The sequence below is a fragment of the Camelus dromedarius genome, chromosome 10 (genome assembly GCF_036321535.1).
Source record: "Camelus dromedarius isolate mCamDro1 chromosome 10, mCamDro1.pat, whole genome shotgun sequence".
Taxonomy (NCBI): Eukaryota; Metazoa; Chordata; class Mammalia; order Artiodactyla; family Camelidae; genus Camelus; species Camelus dromedarius.
Genome location: NC_087445.1, coordinates 73554260 through 73574778, shown reverse-complemented (window position 1 = coordinate 73574778; position 20519 = coordinate 73554260). Strand labels below are relative to the sequence as shown.

The 20519-nt window shown below is 53.8% G+C and overlaps 1 protein-coding gene across 1 annotated transcript in view; it reads right to left on the bottom strand.

The window, feature by feature from the left end:
• HMCN2 (hemicentin 2) overlaps nucleotides 1-20519 on the bottom strand; it is a 150051-nt gene that overhangs the window by 109127 nt on the left and 20405 nt on the right. The window contains exons 5-15 of the mRNA XM_064490616.1: nucleotides 15167-15338; nucleotides 14399-14505; nucleotides 13368-13488; nucleotides 11095-11358; nucleotides 8331-8475; nucleotides 7670-7791; nucleotides 5890-6162; nucleotides 4776-4917; nucleotides 4158-4285; nucleotides 3416-3529; nucleotides 1302-1451 (exon numbers count right to left, since the gene is read on the bottom strand). Of these exons, the coding sequence (XP_064346686.1) occupies nucleotides 1302-1451; nucleotides 3416-3529; nucleotides 4158-4285; nucleotides 4776-4917; nucleotides 5890-6162; nucleotides 7670-7791; nucleotides 8331-8475; nucleotides 11095-11358; nucleotides 13368-13488; nucleotides 14399-14505; nucleotides 15167-15338 (1738 nt within the window). The remainder of the gene's footprint in view (nucleotides 1-1301; nucleotides 1452-3415; nucleotides 3530-4157; nucleotides 4286-4775; nucleotides 4918-5889; nucleotides 6163-7669; nucleotides 7792-8330; nucleotides 8476-11094; nucleotides 11359-13367; nucleotides 13489-14398; nucleotides 14506-15166; nucleotides 15339-20519) is intronic.

Here is a 20519-nt window from a genome sequence, read left to right as displayed (position 1 = left end):
GAAGGCTAAGGGTACCCCAAGCTAGAGAGGATCCCAACTCTGAGATGGCACCATATCCCCCAGGGCCAGACCCTCCTGACTGAGCCTCCGTGGGGAGCCCCTTGGCCATCCCACCCAGCCCAGTTAAGTACATTCTCCATTCTCTGCACTTGCCCAGAACTTCCAACACCTGTCTCTCCCATTGTGGCCACAGCCAACCCTCAGAGCCCAATCCGCTCCGGCTCAGCATGCCAAGGAGCCGTGCCCACAACTTCCGAGCAGCTCCCAGTGCCCGGGATCCAGGCCTGGAGCTTAGACATCATGACAATCACAGACAAGGCCATGTACCAGCCACAGAAGAATCCAGCCTCCTCCTCGTCTGTAAAAAGGGGATAATCGCTTCTCCATCTGTTAAGCACTCATGATGGGCCAAACCGTGTGCTAAGCATTTAATGCCTGATTTCACTGAACCCTCACAGCAACCCAACAAAAGAAGTAGTGTGGTCAGCTCCATTTTACAGATGGGGAAACAGAGGGTCAATGACTTGACCAAAGCACATACATGGTAGGTGATGGAGACAAGACTGGAACTCAGGTCTTGGGGATGACAATGCCCAAGTTGAACCAAACTGTCTCTGTGGTAGGCAGCCTCCAAATGGCTCCAGTGACCCCTGCCTCCTGGTACTCACACACTTGAGTGGTCCCTCCCACCCATCATGTACCAGGGCTGGTCTGTGTGACCAACAGAATACAGTAGGAGTGACAGTATGTCGCTTCCAAGATCGTTACTGGTTATAAAGACTACTGCTTCCATCACAGATCCTCTCCATCTCCATCTCTGTCTCTCTTGACTCACTCTCTCTGGGAAAATCCATGTCACGAGAAACCTTCTGGAGAAGCCTATATGGGTAAGGAATGGAGGCCTGCTGCCAACAGCCACATGAATGAACTTAGAGTGGATCTTCCAGCTTCAATCAAGCCTTCAGATGATCGATGCCCTGGCCAGTGTATTAACTGCCATCCCAGGAGAGGCCCTGAGGCCAGAAGCACCCAGCTAAGCCACTCCCAGAATCCTGACCCTCCAGAACTGTGAGATAATAAATGCTTATTGCTTTAAACCACAAAGTTTGGGGGGCAATTTGTTACACAGCAAGAGGGAACGCATACACCATCTCCCTCTGAAACCCCTGCCCCACATGCTCTGGATCTATATGATGCAGATTCCCCACTGGCAGGCTACATGGCTACATTCTCTCTTCCCTGCTCAGAGGTAGGGCAGGTGGTAGGGAGCGGGGGCAGGTGGGGACAAGGTGTACACTCACGTCCAACTTCCAGCCGGATTTCCGCCGAGGTGTCGCCCAACTCATTGACAGCTCGGCAGGCATAGATGCCAGCATCCCTCTCCTGAGCTGCCGGGATCCGCAGCTTCCCAGAGCTGGAGGCCTCAGGGGCCAGAATCATTTCAAGACCCCCTGGACCAAAGAAGAGAAAGCATCAGGCAGGTACCCATGGTTGCCGTGGAAGGCCAAGGAGTCAGGCTGCCTTCCTGACCCTGGGCTCCAGCAACTTCCCAAGGCTGGAACCTTGGAGGGGTGAGTGTGAGGGAAAGGCTCCCTATAAAAGTCAGGACCCCTATTGTTTAATAGGTACAGATTTTCAGTTTTGCTTAACGAAAAGAGTTCTAGAGACGGGTGGTGGTGGTGGTGACTGTGTGACACTGCAAATATTCTTAATGCTACTGAACTGAATACCTAAAAGTTGTTAAGACAGCAAATGTTACGTATATTTTATCACAATTTAAAAAAAGTTTTTAAGTCAGCACCCCTGGGTCCAGTTCCCCGAGCCCTGCTGTTGACCAGAAGTGAGTCTCAGCTTGTCCCCCAGCATGTGACAGGATTATCGCCCAAGAACTCCTTGCCTGGGCTTCCCTACTGGGTCCCCATGCCCTCTGCCCAGGTGCAAGAAGAGGCTCGGATCGGCTCTGGGAGGAGCTCAGAGTCACTGAGATGACCACCCCCCTATGGCTGCCTCTCTGAGGGCCTTTCCCTCACTTCCCCTGCCTACTGTCCCTCTGTCCTTGCCCTGTCCCCCTACCCCACCCCCAAGCTCCTGAAGCCTGAGGGACCACCCTGATTCTGACCCCTTTTTACAATTTAATTTTTTATTTTTTAAATTGTGGTAAAACATACATAAACACAAAATTTTTTCCTTTTAAGCATTCTGAGTGTCCAATTCAGTGGCATTAAGTACCTTCACATTGTTGTGCAACCATCACCACCGTTCATCCACAAAATTTTTTCATTTTCTCAAACTGAAACTCGGCTTGTTAAATACTAAGTCCCCATTTTCCGCTCCCTCAGCCCCTGGCAACCATAATTCTCCTTTCTGTCTCCATAAACGTGCATATTCTAGGTACCTCCTGTGTAAGAGTCCACACCTGTAAGTGGAATCATACAATCCTTGTCTCTCTGCGTCTGGCTAATTTCACTTAGTATGTTTTCAAGGTTCATCCACGTTGTAACAAAACTTCTCAAATTAAAAAAAAAATGATGGTAAAAACCACATACAATGCATTACCCTAACCACTTTGAAGTGCTCGGTTCAGCGGTAACTCTATTCACGTTGTGGTGCAACTTGAATTTCATTCTTTCTTAAGGCTGAATAACATTGCATTGAGAAATCCCCTTTCAAAAAGGGGCTCCCCAGCCGAGCTGGTGGAGCTCTCAGCCACAGCACAGAGTGACAGGAGCACTGAGCAAAGAGTCCTGAGGCCTCTGCCACCACCAGCTGGGGACCAGTGCCTGCACATGGGAGGGGGCTGTGGTGGAGACGGAGCCCAGCGTTCTGCTTCTAGAAAGTGTGCGGCTGCAGCCCCAGGACCCACGCCCACTGGTGTGGGCCCAGGAGCAGCGCCCGTGAATCAAACCCCGGCTCAGAGAAGACCCTCTACACCCGTTAACTCAGAAAAGCCTCACACCAGCCCTATTATCACTATTCCCGTCTCTCAGATAATCACACCATCACCACACCATCACCGTCACTAAACACGGCGAGCCCAGCCCGTACGCCAGGCCTGTTCTAAACAATTGACACATATGGATTCATTTAATCCACATACAGACACAACCATCTTTGATTTCCCCCATTTTTTGGCTAAGGAAGCAGACTCAGAGAAGTCAAGTCACTTGCCCAAGGTCAACCAGGGGAGCCGGAATTCAAATCTGGGTCTATTCTAAATCCTGCTCCTGACTACAGAGCCAGCCTGCATCAGCTCTGTGGACACTGGGCTGGGCTGGGGCTGAGTGGGGGTTGCTGGAAATGGCTCCCTCTCCCCAGACATCCCATTCGGAGTGCCCCCATCCCCGAGACCATCCTGCCCCCATCCTCTGGGGCCCCGGAGGGACCGTTCTGCGGGCCCTTCTCCCACCTAACGTACCTCGATACCAGATGACCCGGGGCGGGGGCACCCCAGATGCCTCACACGCCAGCACAGCCTCCTCCCCGACGGCAGCAAGCACCACAGCATTTACGGCTGAGATGGATGGCGGGTCTGTGTGGGCAGCAGATGGAGAAGTAGGGACCAACCTACAGACCCCCTAGAGCGAGAATGCAGCTTTCCCCAGCTGGGGGAGGGGCAGTGGGGACAGGATGGTGAGCACCTGCCTCCTCCCCACCCCACACTCCTACTTCCCGAACCCAGGGCAGTCACCCCAGAGAGATGTAACTTCGGCTGGTTTTTTAAAAAAACCAGTTACTCCTGGGCCCAACCCCCACCCTGCTGTCCCTCACTGAACTTGGGATAAAAGCTGAAATTCTACAAAATTCTAAAATGCCCCTCCCCCCCCCACCCAGCCAGCCTCCTTGCAGCCTCTTGGCACCCACACTCATTCCCACCTGGCAGCCTTCACTCCACCTGGTTCCTCTGCCTGGAATGCTGTTCCCATGCCTTTCTGTGTCGAGGGTCACCTCCTCGTGGAGGCTGGCCCTGTGAGTAACAGCCATTTCCCCCTCGCCCCACCTGCCCATCACTCCATCACACTACCCTCCAACTGGACAGGGACCATGTGTTCACTGCCGTATCCCCAGTGCTTCCCACACAGCAGATGCTCGACAAGTATTGTGGACCAGAGTGGGGACGCTGGATACGCCTCTCCTGCAGATGCCCTTGGCCCAAGTACCTGTATGGTAGAGGGTGACTGTCTCCTCGTCTGTGCCAACCTCATTAGCAGCCTGGCAGCTGTAATTCCCAGCATCCTCTGGGGCCACTCCCTGAATGATCAGGGTTCCGTGGGCATCCACACGGACTCTGGAGTCGTGCCATGAAACAAGTTCAACAGCAAGGGGCCGGTTAGATCGGGTCATGTGCGGTTGCTCCAGTCATTTATGTTAATTAACAAATTAATTAACAAGATCACTAGTGACACCGCTATACACTGGCTGCTTGCTCTGGGCCGGGCTGTGTGGTCAGCACTTTACTTATGCGGCCTTTTTTCATTCGTGGGGCTCAGAGAGGTAAGGTGACTTGTCCAGGATCACACAGCCTGACTGGCAGAGGCAGGATTCAAGCACAGGTCTGTGGGATTCTGGAGCTGTAGCTCCTGACGCCGGGGCTCACCCTGAGGCATCGTTATGTTTCCACAGTGATCCCCTTCCTGAGTCTCAAGTCATCCCAGGAAGAAGGCAGGGCATGTGCTACCCCTCCATTCTCAGTTAAGAAGACCGAGGCTCAGAGGGGTCCCTGGGAGTCCTTGACCACCTGTTCCCAGCCCCAGAGCTCCAAGCCCTGGGCCTCTCACCTGCTGTCCCCTTGCAGGATACGACCCTCACGACTCCAGGAGATGTGGGGTGCCGGGTATCCAGAGGCTGAGCAGCGGACCCTCACCTCCATACCCTGGGAGAAGTGCTGGGACCTGGTGTGGATGCTGACCTGGGGGGCCTCTGTGGTTTAAAGAGAGGACAAGTGGGGAAGAGCCTGTCAGAGGAGCTGTGCTGAACCAGGCACCCAGCCCTGGGCCCCCTGCCCCTCCCTGCAGCCACAGATGGCGGAGACACAGGAAGCAAAGGCTCTGAGGGGCCTGCATCCCTGGGAGCAGCTTCCTTGGGACCTGGGGTTGACCAGACAGCTGCTCAGTCACATCCTCAGACCCCATAGGGACCTGAATTCCCAACAGCCCCCAGCGAGGGCCTTGAGCTCCCTGGATTTCTGCCCTGGGCTGGGCACCTTGAAGAGGCTTAGAGAGCTGTCGAGATGCCAGGGCTGGGGCCCTGAGTGTACCCCAAGGCCTGCCCACATATGGGCTGCAAACTTAGGTTCTATCCTGGCCCTCAGAAAGCTCACAGTACAGCAGACTTGTCAGGCTCAAACAGGCCTCCCGGGCCAACTCACCTATCTTTTTCCAACACGCTCACTCTTACACTTGGGGAAATAGCACCCAAAAGAGGAGGATCTGTCTAAATCCTGGGCAGACCTGAGACTACATCCAGGCACTAACACTTCCAGCCGTGCACTCCTCGCACTGCCTCCTCCACCTTCATCTGGTCAGTGCTGCCCAGCCCCTGCCAAGCACATCTGATCTCTGGGCTTTCAGAAATTTCCAGTGTTCCATCTCTGTCCTACATGTTGGGAGGGGTGGACAATGGACGTGCTCAATAGCATAGGAAAAGGACAGCCAATGAAATTGGCTTGGCCTACAGCAGTAGATACTTAGGTTAGATATGAGGGTGAACTTTCCAACTGTGCAAACCACTACAGTTACGCTGCAAGGCTACAGAATCCTTTCTCTGGAGGTTCAGAAAACACTGAAAGGGCTGATGTTGCCTGCTAGAGATGATAGCTGGGCAGATGGATGGCTTGATAGACTTAAGGGGAAAACACCAGGCAGTGTTGAATTGGGAGGACAACAACCTCACCTCGCACCAGGAGCCAGACAGACGCCCTCGTGACCCCGTTGGAGTTGCTGGCCATGCACTGGTACCGCCCGGCATCACTGGGAATGGTGCCACTGACCTCCAAGGACAGGTTGGCCAGCTGTGTGACTCTGCCCGTCGAGGCTGACAGGACTCGCCAGTCCCGGACCCATGTCAGGTTGTACGGGGCCTCGCCCAGGACCCGGCAGGACAGGATGGCGGTCTCTCCTGGAGACACGGTCACATTGGGGACAGGAACCACCTGCGGTGGGGGGTCTGCAGGAACAGGAGCACAGGAGGCACTGAGGGGCTGACACGGGGAGGGGGGCATCCTGCAGGCCCTGGCTCCAAAAGCCCGGCTGCATCCCTCAGGACACGGCGGCCAGCAGAGCAGTTAACCGGCACCTGCTCACCACGCTGGGGCGGCCGAGGGCTGCGCGTGCGTGCCTGCTCCCCACACCGGCCAACTGCAATATTTAGCAAGACCCACACCACTCTTCACACCCTTTGAGCCAATAATTCCACCCAGAATAAAGTCTGAGACAAATACAGAGCTACTCTCTGTACACAGCAGCCAGATGTGGAACTGAAAAAGACCACTGTCCACAGGAGGAAAGAACTAAGAAACCTGCTCTCTCAAGAGGAAGAGGTCATAAGAAGTGACAGATCAGAGGCCATCTAACCAGGGACGTGGGCTGAGAACCTGCAGGAAAAAAGCCGGGTCCACGTGCCAGCGACCACGATGTCCAAGCATGCTAATGGGGAAGTTTGACTCTGGCCAAATTAAATAGCATTAAGGTATTACCTACTGTTCATTTCATTAGGTACGATCATAGAATCTTTATTACATAGGAAAATCAATTTTAAAAAAAGAGAGATACATACTGAAATGTCAGGTCGCCTACCATGTAGTTTTTATAAGTTTAACTATAAAGTGAAAAAGCAAATATGGCAAAAGATTAGCACCCGTTCGGTCTGATAAACGTATGTGCAAGTTCTCTTATTCTGTTTTACTCTTCTCTGCTCACCACTTATAAACAGTAAAATATTTGCTGGCATGCTGTAGTGATAGATGACAAATTATACCATTTTTGTTAAAATGCACACATAGCTAAAGGTCCGAAAGGAAATGAATCAGAATGCTCCCAAGGTCCTCTCCACATTGGAGGGGTCATGGGTTATTTCCATCCCTTTTTGCTAGTTTATATTTTCCCGACTCCCTATAAGGAGCACGCGTGATTTTGTGTGCAATTAGGAATACAGAGTTGTGATCTCTCCACATTCTTTGGGCCCCTGTTCTTCTCTTCAAGAGAGTTTAGGCTCATTATTTTAAAAATAAAGCCAATTTCATTTCAAGAGGGTCTGTGGCGTTTCCAACCTTCCTGAGCCCAATGGTGCCACGTGGCAGGGCCTGGAGGAATTAAGGGATCCAGACTACGAGATGGATGATGGCTCCTAGAAGGGCCTGGGGGCTGACCAGGCCCCAGAGGCCAGACCAAGAAGTCAGGGGTGGGACTGAGGCTGGGGGCTGTGGGCATGGCCCAAGTAGGGGTTCTCAGTCTTCCTGCAACTGAGGCCCACAGGCCGTTCGTGGGTGAGACAGGCCAAAAGGGGAGCCAGCAGGCAGGTGCAGTGTGGGCGTCAGACTCCGGATGATGGACGGTCCCCAGCAGCTGGCTGGCACGCTCGCTCATGGATGGAGAAACCCCACGAGGAAATCCTAGAGGGAGAACTCAGGAAGAGGGTAGGGCGGGCATGTGCGGATGGGCCCAAAGGGACAGACCTGTGACGACAATCTGGGTCTTTGCTCGTCCAGTCCCAGCCCTGCTGACCGCTGTGCACTCATAGGTGCCTGCCTCGGCCTTGGAGGCCCGTGGGATCTCCCAGCTGCTGTTCCCTGACTCCCTGCGAACACAGAACAGCTGGAGACACACAGTCGCACTGACCCCAGTCAAGGTCCCCCAGCCTCATCCAGCCCTCTGGGGGCTTGATCCCCTGAATCTTGCCCAGAAGGAAGGCTCCAAATCCTCTTGGAGACATGGTAAGAAGAGGCAGGCAGCCAAGGTCATGCAAATCCCACGATATGCTGTGTGACTTTGAGCAAGTCCTTCTCCCTCTCTGAGCCCTGGACTTCCAACCATTAAGGGGGAGGGGCTCAGCGGGTCCTTCCTGCCCTGACCAGCAAAGAGCTGGGCTTGTATGGGTTGAGTTTTCAGAATCTGGGGAAGGCCCATGACTCCTTCACGGGGTGGTGACCCAGCAGTGGTGGGAGCCTCAGGGAACCACCCTCCTGCAACCGTGGCCAAGCTGGGAGGTGCCCAGGAGGACACTGTGACCGAGACCAAGGTCCCGCTTCTGCCACCCACTCCCCTCAGATCCCTCCAGGGCAGTAAGCTCCCAGGAGCCCTGGGGCTGGGGACAATGAGCAGCCATCAGTCACTCACCGAAAATGCCTCTCCTCGCCCAGCCTGGCTCCGTCCCGCCGCAGCTGTAGCCGGAAGGGGAGGGCACTGTGCACTGAGCAGGAAACCAGCAGGGGCTGGTGCAGGTAGCCATGGATCCTGGCGGGCATGCTGACTAGGGGGGCACCTACGGGCAAGGGCCAGTACTCAGGATTCCTCCCCGCACCCATCCACTGCCTGCCCTCACCACCCAGCGACAGAGAGACCCAGAGGGATGAGGCAGGGGCTGGGAGGCCAGGATTCAACCCGTGACTCCACCATCTGGTGGCCAGTGAGAGCAGGTAGCATCTCCTCCCTGAGCATCAGTTTCCACCTCTGTAAAAGGAGGTTAATTGCGTTACTGACGTCATTGCGTCACCGTGAGGAGTTGGTAAGAGACAAAGCGTGGAAAACACTTGGCATCTGCATGTGGCACAGCCTGCTCCGTCGACGAAAGCTCCTGTGGTTGTTATGGTTTTTGAGAAGACTAGCCAGGATGGACCAGGCTGAGCCACCATTTTCTCAACTGTACGGGACAGAGAAGTCAGACCAGCCCTGAAATCTGATGAAATGCTCCCCAGACAGACTCTCCAGAGCTGTGGGTGGGGCTGTGCAAGTGCTCGCCTGCCTGGAGGGTCAGTTTCACTCAAAGTTTTGGAGGGAAGCCCTTTCTAATGTAAAAATAAGCATAGTTGGAGCGTGGCTGTGAATATAAAATTCACACGCATTTTTGAGATAAACCAAGAGACTTCAATGAAATCTCACAGCTTTGTGGTGAGCCTCCTGGGACCCCCATCAGACACCACCGCCCTCCTCGACTGACCCTGGCCTTGGGGTGACACACAATTCTTTCCTTGGCTATTGGAATTACTTCAGTGGAGAAGTCTGAGAACTGTCCCCCAAGGTTGGTCTCGGGCCATCAGGGCCTCGCTGGGTGATTGTGGGCGTGCGCTCAACCCTTGTGCTGCCCTCTCTCCCATCCCCACCAGAGATGCTCTGAGGGTGAGACAATGTGCCAGACCTCCTCCGAGCACAGAGCTGGGGTGGGAGGGTGGCGGGTGACATCATGCTATGGGCTCCCAGCCACATCCCAGGGGAGAGGGGTGTCGGACCATCCAGCCACGTCCTCAGCTGTGTGCAGAGCAGCCACCACTCACCCCCACACACTGGAAGCCTCTGCAGGACCAGCTCTGGCTCCCTCTTCCTGGGGCTGAAACAGCCCGTGGACCCCAAGTCCAGCCCTCTCCATCCCCATGTCTCCAAACCCAGAGCCTCCTGCTCTCAAAGTTCCAGCCTCCCAGATCTGGAAGGGAGAGGAAGCAGCAGAAACCTAAACCAAACCCCTCACTGTCATCTAGAGTGACATGGAGCCCAAAAGCCAGAGCTAAACTCCAAACTCTTGGATCCACCTGAAAGGACAGGGAAGAGGCAGTTACTCCCCCCGCTGAAATTCCCTCCTGAAATTTCCTCCTCCAAGCTCTAAAGGCCAAGGGAGGAGGAACCCGGGGCCACAGCAGGGGAGTGGAGGCCAGGAGGCTAAAAGAAGGGGTCCCAAGCCCCTCACCCTGCCCTGCCCTGCCCTGCCCCACTCAGGTCCTTAAAGTCCTTCACCTCCACATGGCACCTTGGCGCCCTCCCTGCATCCCTGGGCGAGGTGGTCAGGGGAGTGTGAGCCCCCTCAGCAAAGCTGATGCTGGAACATCACTGACACCCACCTCTGTGAGCCGCTCCCAGGCCACTGCCGGGGCGGGGCAGCATGGGCGGGAGGAAGGAAGGGAGCCCAGTAAAGAGGCTGATGGCCAGTGAGCTCAGACCCCCCACCGCCCTGCCAGGACCAAAGGCATCTGGAAAGCCAAAGACTCTGCCCTGCCTTCTGGGAACGTCTAGCCTGGATGGGGAGACCTCAGGGACACACAAGAAACCACCAAAGGCCATACATGTGGGAACCAACACAACATGGTCAAAGATGGGGCCATAAAATGACTTGTTTCTACAATATTACAGTCACAGCAGCTGCCACATGTGGAAGGCCCTAGTCCACAGTTCCCACATCAGGTGCAGCCTCTGAGCACCCGAGAGCCGTCTTCTTATGTGTATTAGCTGATGGAACCTTCCGAGCAGCCCTGTGAAGTGGGTGGCCTCCACTTCCTCAGCTATAAAATGGGGACACAGCTCAGAACTGCTGTAAGCATCCAATGGGCTAATGCAGGGCAAGTGCTTGGCCCAGGACCGTCCCCTGGGAAGTGCTCAAAATGGTAACCAGACTAGAATTACCATGATTATGATGCCCACAAGTTTTTTTTTTTAATGGAGGTACTGGGGATTGAACCCAGGACCTAGTGCATGCTAAGCACGTGTCCTACCACTGAGCTATTTCTTCCCCCCTTACCATGATTCTGACAGTAATTAGGATGATGGAAGAGCACCCACGGCCCTGCTTTCTGCTGTCTACAGTGTCTAGCACCATGACGGGCACAAAATGAATGCTGAATACACAGATGGATGGATGGACAGATGGATGGCTGGCTGGATAAACAGGATGCATGGGTAAATGGATGGATGCATGGATGGAGGATTTTGTAGTAAATCCTTGAGCTGAGGACTACATCTAAAGCATCTCAGTACTTAACATGCTGCCTTGCAAAGCTTGCTGCTGACAGAAGTTTAATGAACAAACATTTCCTAATCTAATCTGAAAAGGTTTCCAGGAAGAAACAGGCTTCCAAAGGAGCCAGGGAGCTGGGGGTGGTAAGAGTCACTCACTCACCTGGGGACAGCCCACTGTAGGAAACTCCGGAGACACGGAGGAGCAGGTTCCCCTCCGGGTCCTTGCCCTTCACCTTGAGGTAGAAGCGCTCCTTGGGGGTGTGGAAGGACGGCCCGCCCCACAGCTGATGGGTAGATCCGTTGGAGAGGGGCCGCGTGGGCAAAGTCAGGAGGGACCGCCCTGAGCTGTGTGAGAGCTCCACTGAGTCCAGGCGGCCGGGCGCCTGCAGGCCCGTGGAGTTGATCACCAGGGAGATGGGCACCCCTGCAGAAGGAAGGACGAGGAAAGAGGTGCTGGCATCTGTGCTGGGCTCCACGACCCTCCCAAGCAGGGGCCCCAGGACCACAGTCAGTCTGCTTGGCCCGCCTTCCCTGCTCCCTCACCTTCTCTTCCCTGTGCCAACGAATGCTAGGGTGAGGATAGAGGTGTGGGAGGGGCTTGCTACTGTCCGTGGTCCTGAAACACCACTGTCCCTCCAACCCATGGCTTCCTGTGGCTGCATCACCTCTCCTCCGCAGGCTGGGGCTCTCACTGGGCGGAACGGGGGAGGGGCATCCCCCCACCATTAACTCTGGTGTTGACCGTGGTCAGACAGGCCCTGGGACCAGCCTTGGTGAGATACACGCCCTAGTTTGGGAATGCTGACTCCTGCCCACCCTTTCCCCAAGTTTAGCTTTCTTTTGGTTTCCATTTCTATCTTGATGAAAATGTACTTTCCACACTATCACAGGAAAGACAAAACTAGACTTGGCTTTCATAATTTCCTTAGTTGATTTGGGAACAGTAGTTATTCGTTCTTTTCCTCTCATGGATCGTAAACCAGGGACCAGAGGATGTGAAATCTGTAGTCCATGAGATACCTTAAAAAATTTTTTTAAATACCAAACAATCTAGAAAGGGCATATGTGAATCAGGAGGCCCAGATTCCTTTGAACAATCAAGTGTGTCGGTTCTGGGCTCCATTCCTACGTGGCAACCATCAGCCGATGGCATGTAGCAGCTGCTCCCATGACCTGGGCCCCCACTGTCCACTTAGCCGCAGCCTCCCCCACTCGCCGGTGCCCCTGGCACTGAGGCCAAGTGCCAATTGCTATATATCGTTTGCAATTGCCCTGCTGTTTCTCACTCTTTTATTAATGTCTTTGGACCCTCATTTTTATTGAAAGCAGAAAACAAAGAAGGTCCCATCTGGCCCCCTTCACCCTCTTCCACTGGGGACTGTTCGGTTTTCAATCGCCACTGTAGAACTCCGTTTAGGATTTCTTTTCTCTCTTGGCTTTAGAATAGGAACTAAGTTTCTCTGCCTCTCCCCCTTCCTGCTATTGGCAAAAACAGACACAAAATGAGCAAGCATCCCTCTTTTCATTCTGAAGATGTTACTGCTGGTCCTGATGGGGAAACCAGCCAGGGCTGACAAGAATGACAAACATTAGAGGAGACACAGACTTGAAGAAAAGCCCTAACAGTCCAGCACACACCCTTGGTGCAGAGTTAGTGGGACCTGATCTAGGTCCCTCCCCATCCTTCTGCTCAGCTGGTCCCAGCAAAATCCTCTGAATGGCCGGCTCCATGGCAAGGGACCATATTTTTCAAAACTGTAAATTGGGACCCCTCCTCTGACTACCAGATGGCATTTTCTAGCATGGAGCTCTGGCAGCCTGGGCCAGAAGCCCCTGCCTGCTCTGGGGCCCAGCCTTCCCCAGATGGAACCACAATGGGGGCATAGAGGCGACCTTGGACCCCAGTGGGCGGCTTCTAATCAGAAAACTGATCCTTTGCCTCCAACCCCAACATCCCCCCAGGATACCCACCCCCTCTTCAGCCGTCAGGATCTCTAAACAACCATCGGACACTCACTTCCTTGGAGTAAGACACTGTTCCCCTTTTCAGGTAAGCTATCAGCTCAAGCACCTGTGAATGCATTAGACTAGCCTGATGTTCACAGGAAAACTGAAGAAGTGGGGCTCTAGACAGATAAGTCTTGACAAAGACAAAGGGAAAGGTGTGAATTCAGTAGTAGAGGGGACAGCATGAGGTCCTGGAGGCACTGGGTGGCAGGGAAGACGTTCTAAAGGTAAATGATCCCAGGGGCACCTGGGCTGGAGCCGACAGAGAGGGCGCTGGCCCTGGGCGCGGTTCACAGTGATGTGAGAGGCTGGACCTCGCCTATGCAGGGCCCACTCCATGGTCACAGGCTCATGGATGGCCCCCCCAAAGCTGCCTGCACTTCCCGAAGGCGGCCCTGCATCGCCCAAGGGCCAGGAGCACGGTACCTTGCAGGGGCCACTCGATGGTGTGGTTGAGGTCCAGGGAGGGCTGAGTGGAGAATCCAGCTCGGAAGTCGATGCTGCTGATGCCCGTGATCCTCACCGAATGGCGGCCGCTGCTGTAGACCTAGCACAGGCCCCGGCCCACGTCACCCGGGCGTCTGACCCCAGCAGCCCAGCTCCAGGCAGGAGGTGCCGAGCTGACCTGGCCTGGAGTCAGTAGCTGGAATTCTTCCGCCTTTGCAGATACGTGAGCAACTTACCTGCACCCTGGTGGCGCAGCACAATGCTCCCCAAACGAAGTGAAAGAAACCCAGCTCCCGCACTGTCCTGAACAGACTTTTGAAGCTGCCCTGCCTTTCCCACGCCCCTCAACAACAGCCACAGGCCCGGGCCGTCTCCCTGCACGTCTAACCCCTGCCTTCCCTTCCTCAAGAGAGACCTTGGCTCAAAGATGCTCAGAGTTTGAAGGATAGGGGTCGATGCCGCTGCTTCGCCTGTAGCACTGAGCAGTGCGCCTGGTGCCCAGGACGGGCTCCATAAATGTTTGCCTGAGCAGCAAGAGCTGTGTCCTTCTGAGGCAGCAGCCTGCCCCATCCCAGGAAACTCTGTCGGGAGCCCAGCCTGCCCCCAGGCCCAGGCCCCCAGCACCTTGCAGATTAGAGCAGACCCTGCTCCCCCTGCCAGTCCCGTCCCTCTGAGCCCAAGGTCACCCTTGCTTCTTTTGTGTATTCTTCACAGGACAAAGTTATGAACCACAGACCAGCTTGGTCCCCACCTCTGGACACTCAGGTGGCTTCTCCAAATCCTTAGATGTTCTCTAACTAACCCCAAATCACTCTACTTCCTGTCACTGGTGCAAAGCAGAATACTCCTCCTCTGTCCTTGGCCCTTCTACTGATATGCCCATATCACTGCCCATGCGCCAGCCCTCAGCTTCCCAGGGCCCAGGCTCCCCAGGACCCAAACAGGAGGAAGGTGGTGTCTCAGCTCAGTGATGCTGGTCTCCCCAACCCTGGGAACCCAAGGCCCCCTACCTTGATGGACCACAGCCCCGGATGCTCAGGCTTAAAGGCCACGACCTTGGCCGAGTCAGGGATGTTGAGGAGCACGTTGAGGCCCTCGTCCCTCTGCAGGATCCTCCCTGTGGAAGCCCCAAGGACTGCTTAGTCCCTGACCCTCTCCTGGGTGCAACAGAGGCCCTGCCCTGTCCCCAGCAACCCACAGCCCTCCAAACACCAGTCTCCGGCTTCCCAGAGGAATTGACGCGAGGCCTTTGGCAGTACTTGGGCCCCCATCTCATTCTGCTCTCCAACCTCATTCCTCCCCAGGTGCAGGCTGTACACGTGGCCTCTAGACCTGAGCACTCAGGACATCCTGGAAGCACCATGGGGCCAAGTGGCCAGGTCTAAATCACACTGACCCTGGGGGCCCCTGACAAGTCACTCCACCTCCCAGAGTCGCAGCTCCCCATCTCCCCAGTATGCCACTAATTCTTGCCCCAACCAACTCTCTAGGCCACTGTAGGATTCCACTGAGAGATTGCGGGGAAGACACCATGTGAACCTTGCAGCCCAGGGACTGTCGATATTTGAATTCCCCTTGCTTGGCTGCTAATGGCCTCCCTGCTTCCTCACCCAGCAGGGGCGCCCTCTCTGCCCTCCACTCAGCATCCTCCCTGCCCTCCTCGCTCCCGGATCCTTGGATCCAAACCCTCCTCCACCTGGAGCCTCTCTCTTTGTCCCATCCTGGACTCCCAGCTCGGTCTTATGGCCAAAGAGGAGGTGAGCCTGGGGCGCACGTACCCAGTGGGTCTCGGACTTCGATCTCAGGCCCCGGGCCGCTCAGGGAGATAGTGACCTCCTTCAGGCTGGGGTCAAAGGGGATCCTCCAGGTGTGCTCGCCACCATCCTCATGGTCCGTGGACAGCAGGTGCACCTTGGAGGCCTGGACTGCTGACTCCACCCACTTCAGCACCTGGGAGACAGGTGTGAGAAGCTGATGCCAGGAAGTGCCTGTGACATCTTCCTTGTGTCCGGCCCAAAGGAGGCGGGTCCCTAACAGGCTTCCAACTATGAGCAGAATCCAGTCCCCCAGTGGGTTTTAGGCAGAAAACAGTCTTTCCAGGTCACCTGAGACCACCTCAGTCCCCACTGCCCTATATTAGACCTGATTCACAAGTGGGCTGGGAGCTGTGACACCTGAATGGAGGTATCCAGAAGCCCCAGCTTGGAGGGAACGAGGACAGGGTGCCCCTCCACTGTGAAGACTCTTCCCTCCTCCTTCACATGGCCAACTTCTATGACACCCATCACTTCCTCCAGGAAGCCCTCCTGATGCTTCTTACACTTTGATGAACACTGGAGATCTGGAATCTCCCCCAGACCAATGTGGTTCACCATCCCTCGCCCAAGGAGCCTCAGACCTCATCCCTACCCAGGCCCCATGCTCTCTAAGCAGGACTGAGAGGATCTGCTGCAAAGACAGTCTCCACCTGACCCTTCCACAACGGAGAAATCTAACATCCTTTGTTTCTGCAATTGCTCATTCACTCTAAAATCTTACTGTTTTAGAGAGGTCCCACTGAAAACCAGGCAACAGGTAATCTCTCCAGAATACCACACCAATCAGGTACACATTTAGAGTATGATTTTAGGGGGTTCTCAAACTCCCTCAAGACCACCCCCCTGAGTGCATGGACCCCATGTGCACAGCTCTGGATCCAGTCTAAGACGGCACACATTGAGCACGAAATAAATTATTTAGTTTCTCCAAGCCTTACCATGGTCTTCAAGACTCCATGTTCTGTGGTTCACCTGCCCAACCTGACCCAAGGTCACTGTGCCCCTGACTCTTCCCATGTTCGCTGGGCTGGACCCCCCATGTCACCCTAGGCAGCCCCCACCACACATGCTGTTCTTTTTGTAGAGACGCCCTGGGGTGGGGAGGGTATAGCTCAGTGGTAGAGTGCACGCCAAGCCCACATTAGGTCCTGGGTTCAATCCCCAGGACCTTCATTAAGAAAAATAAATCAATAAACATAATCACCACCACCACCACCACCCCCAAAAAAGGGGAAAAAAAGAGATGCCCTGCATCCTCTTTATCAACCAACTCTGGTTAGATTCATGCCCATCTCTCCTGTTGGCCTGGGAGCCTCGTGAGAGCAGAGACCCTCTGCTGTGTCCCAAGTTCAGGGGCTGCAGAGTGGGTGTTCAGGATGTATGGTCACTGTGTGTGACACGGCAGAGCACACGCCTCCTGAACATGGTCCCAGGCTCGCCTGACAGATGCAGAGGTCTCACTCAATCCCACCGTCCCCTACCCAAGTTTATACCTCCTCTTTTGTGAAAGTGGAGCCCCCCAGGTTCCAGTAAGAAAACCAGGGCGTGGGGACGGGGGCTCCGGTCTGAGCCATCTCTTTCCAGGCTAAGTTACTTCAAGAAGCAACCTGTGCAAACCCTAAAACTGAACCAAAATGAAACAAGAACTGATTTACGACAAATTGGTATCATAAGCACCAACTGGAGGGAAAAGAATGCCTCCAAGTGAATCTGGAACCAAGGGGGGTCAACGGAAATCTCTCAGCGGGAGGACAAAACAAGTGCAAAGAAATCTTTATTTAGTAGCTGTAAGTTGGCAGAATTATCTGTATTGTGATTGTGAAACTGTTTCGTGTCCCTGGTAGGATGAAGCAAGGAAACAAGTATGTTCATGTGTTCTCAACCAAGGTTTTCTCTTACAGCCAAGTGTATTTTAGCTCCAAGTATTTTATTTATATATGAATTCACTCTGCGTGAATTTAGAAGCCAGTGGTTTCTAAGTACCATCTCCCAGTAGGGTTCCTTGGAGAAGTGGCTGATTCCAGGTCTCGGGCAGACAATTTATAAGGTAAGTCTGGAACGACTGGTAAATTTATAAAGCAAGGAGGTTCTCAAAGACTAATGGGAACACATCAAAAGGACACAGGAACCAGTTTCAAGGAGCTCCCACTGGCTAAATTTCGGACAAAGTGAGCCCCCAAAAGAATAATGACTGTAATCAATCAAAACACATTGACTTACGTAATCTATGTTCCCATAATACTATGCAAAAAAGAAAGCAAAATTCAAAGAATAAAACTTCATTTGCCACCAACGAAGGCAACTTATTAACGAAAGAGAAAGAATGAAGTGCGGTCCTCACTTTTTCAATAGGAATTGTGCTTCAGAGAAACCAAATCATCGCTTTTGATGAGCAAAAGCTCTTCACAAAAGAAGGCCCATCAGTAAATGTGGAAGGAATGATGCAACCCCTTAAAAAATCATTGTTTCAGGCAAGCATCTTCAGTAGATGCTAAAACCGTGAGATGAAAGGTTGCCTGGGAACTGGAGGTCCACAGGGAGCCCACTGTTACCCCACAGATCACTTGAGTCAGAAGGGGAAACCCTAATGGCTTACAATGCAGAGAGCTGGCTGTCACCACCTTAACCCAGTGATCAAACTTGGGACATGGTACAATCAACGACTCTCCAACAAGTTAGTGGCATGAAAAAAGGGTAGACTACTCCAGGTTTAAAGAGATCTAACGTACATAACAACGAAGCGAAATGCACAGCCGTTGACTACATCTTGATTTGCTGTTCTGAGGACAAATAGGGAAATTTGGCATCAGACGACACTAACAAAGTACTATTAATTTTATTAGGTGATATTGTGGGTCATGTTGGAGAATACCTTTTTTTTAATCCACGCTGAATTATTTACAGATAAGGTGTCATGATTCAACAAAAAGTACAGAAAGAGAGAGATGAAGCAAGCAGAGCAAAAATGTTCATTGCTGAATCTAGTTGGTACTTTTTTTTTTCACTTTTCTATATCTTTGACACTTTTCATAGTACTTTTTAAAAGTGAAAATCATTTAAAAAGAATGCCATGACTTTAATGCATATCTGAGCAACACAGGGGTATCCTGTTGCTTGCCAACTCTAATCAGTTGGAAGTGGCTTCCTGGAATCCTGTTTGGAGAAATGCAAAGCAACATTTAGCCTCAATTAGAAATAGTTCTGTGATTGATTAGCAATGTCTGCCATGAATGTGGAATTAGAAAGTGGTGTCTGGCATGCTACGTATTGGTCATCCTTGCTTTAAATCACAGTCCTCCAGCTCTGCCTACCATGTGATCCTCCACAGAAGGGAAAGGGAACAGAAGGGAATCAGAAGAATCGCCCGAGATTTGGAAAATAAATACATTTTGATCAGACAGAGCTGCAACAACTGTGCTTAGATTTTACAGCGAAATTTCAGTTATCACAGGATAAGAGTTCTGTGTTCTGAAAATGCAACTGTTTTTATACTTGGAGCTACTTCATGCTTCTGCTTTGCCTAACTTCCTAACTAATGTTTCTCTTGAAAAGATCCCACCTGTCTTTGTCCAGAAATGAGGAGAAGGCTCTTAGTCTGTGCGGGGGTGGACTGGAAGTGAGAAGCAGCCAAGGCTCCCAGCTGGAGTGGCCGACAGAAGCTGGCGAAATAAGCGAGGCAATCCTCCTGACATGAGCAACAGCTCTGTGACCACTGTCCTCTTCCCCCGGGGCCAGGCCTTGTCAGGAGTCAGCAGCAGAGCTGCCAGGAGGTGGTGGCAGCACTGGCTGACAATTAACCCAGACAAGACACAGCCGCCACTGTGTTGCAACTCTCATTACAAGCTCCTTCTAGGATGTTTTGAGGGAGAGAAGATGCCCAGGAGTTCAGGCTACTGGAGAGGGCTGAGATGGCACAGAAGGCCAGTGACCCCGGCGGGAGTCGGCCTGCCTGTGAGGCCTGTCCTACAAGCACATCATCACCCACTCGGGAGCTAGAGGTGCTGACCCTCTTGCCCCCAGCAAGGCCAGACCCCCGCAGACCCAGGCCTGGGGCCAAAGTTTTCTGGACCCGGCAATGGCCCCGGGGCTTGGAGAAGAAGGAGACTTCTGAGCAGAGAGCCTTCATCAAGCAAGCTTAATGTTTATTTGGTGAAGGTAATGGCTTCCAGATGTTAGCAGGACCCGGGGGCCTGGGAGTCAGCAATGCACTGGGGCTCAACTCTCTGCCGCTGATGGGAAGGAATGAGAGAATCTGGAGCTGCTACCCTGGCCAGATGGTTGCTGTTCAGCCATTCGAGGCAGATAAATCATCCCCTGAGGCTCCGCCCAGGACATCTGACAGCCAGGATGGTTGAGGAAGCGGAGAAGGGAAGTGGGGCAGTGGCGGGGGGGGGGGGGGGGGGGGACACGGGGACTGACTGGGTCTCAAGAACCACAGATCAGAAGACTGAGGGCTGGATTCCTCTGCCAGGAAGCTCAGCGGGCAGTGATGGAGAAAGAGCACCGCCTCTGCCACCTGGGCACCACTGGGCCCTGGTCCCTGGGCCTACCTTCCAGCGAGAGCTCTCACTCTGCAGGGGGCTTCACTGGAGCTGGGGAGCTGTGTGTTCTGCGCTCCACACCGAAGCACAGGGACTGGGGGTACAGCCACCCCTAACCCCGACCCAGGGCTTTCTGGTGCCCGGCCTCGTCCAGAGGTCTTCCTTCCACCCTTGCCACCATCTCTTTACGCGGGGGTCTTCATTACCCAACTGCACACACGAGGAAATGGAGGCCCAGAGAGGTTAAGTGCTGTGCTAAAGGTCACAGAGCAGGCTGGTGGCGGAGCTGGTGTCCGAAGCCAGCATGTGACCTTAACCCCCCACCACACCGCCTCCTCTGGGAAGGGTCCAGGATGAGGTCATCTCCAGGGCCGGTGCCTCTTGATCTGTTAATCGGAACCACCTGGTCAGATCTCCCCTCCCTGCCCCCCACTGTCTCAGAAAGTGTTCACCTTTTCCCCGGGTCATGCCCAGATTCTGGGCAACTTGTCGTATTTGTACCTGCTGGTGCTGGACTGAGAAAGGGTCTGAACCCCCAGAATGGGACTTCCTAGGACCCGAGAAGGCTGCAGGGCCATGGGTTTTCCTGGCAATTCTGACCCATCCTGCTGGAGCTGGTGACAGGACGCTGAGCTGCATCTGAGCTGGAGGAAGATGTGCTGGGGCCAGGAGCTTCTCGGACCTAGCTAAGTCTTAACTGAAAATGCGCATCTCTAGGGCGGGCCCAAGCCCACCTCCCTGTCTGTGGAAGGATGGTGAAATCCCCAAATTCC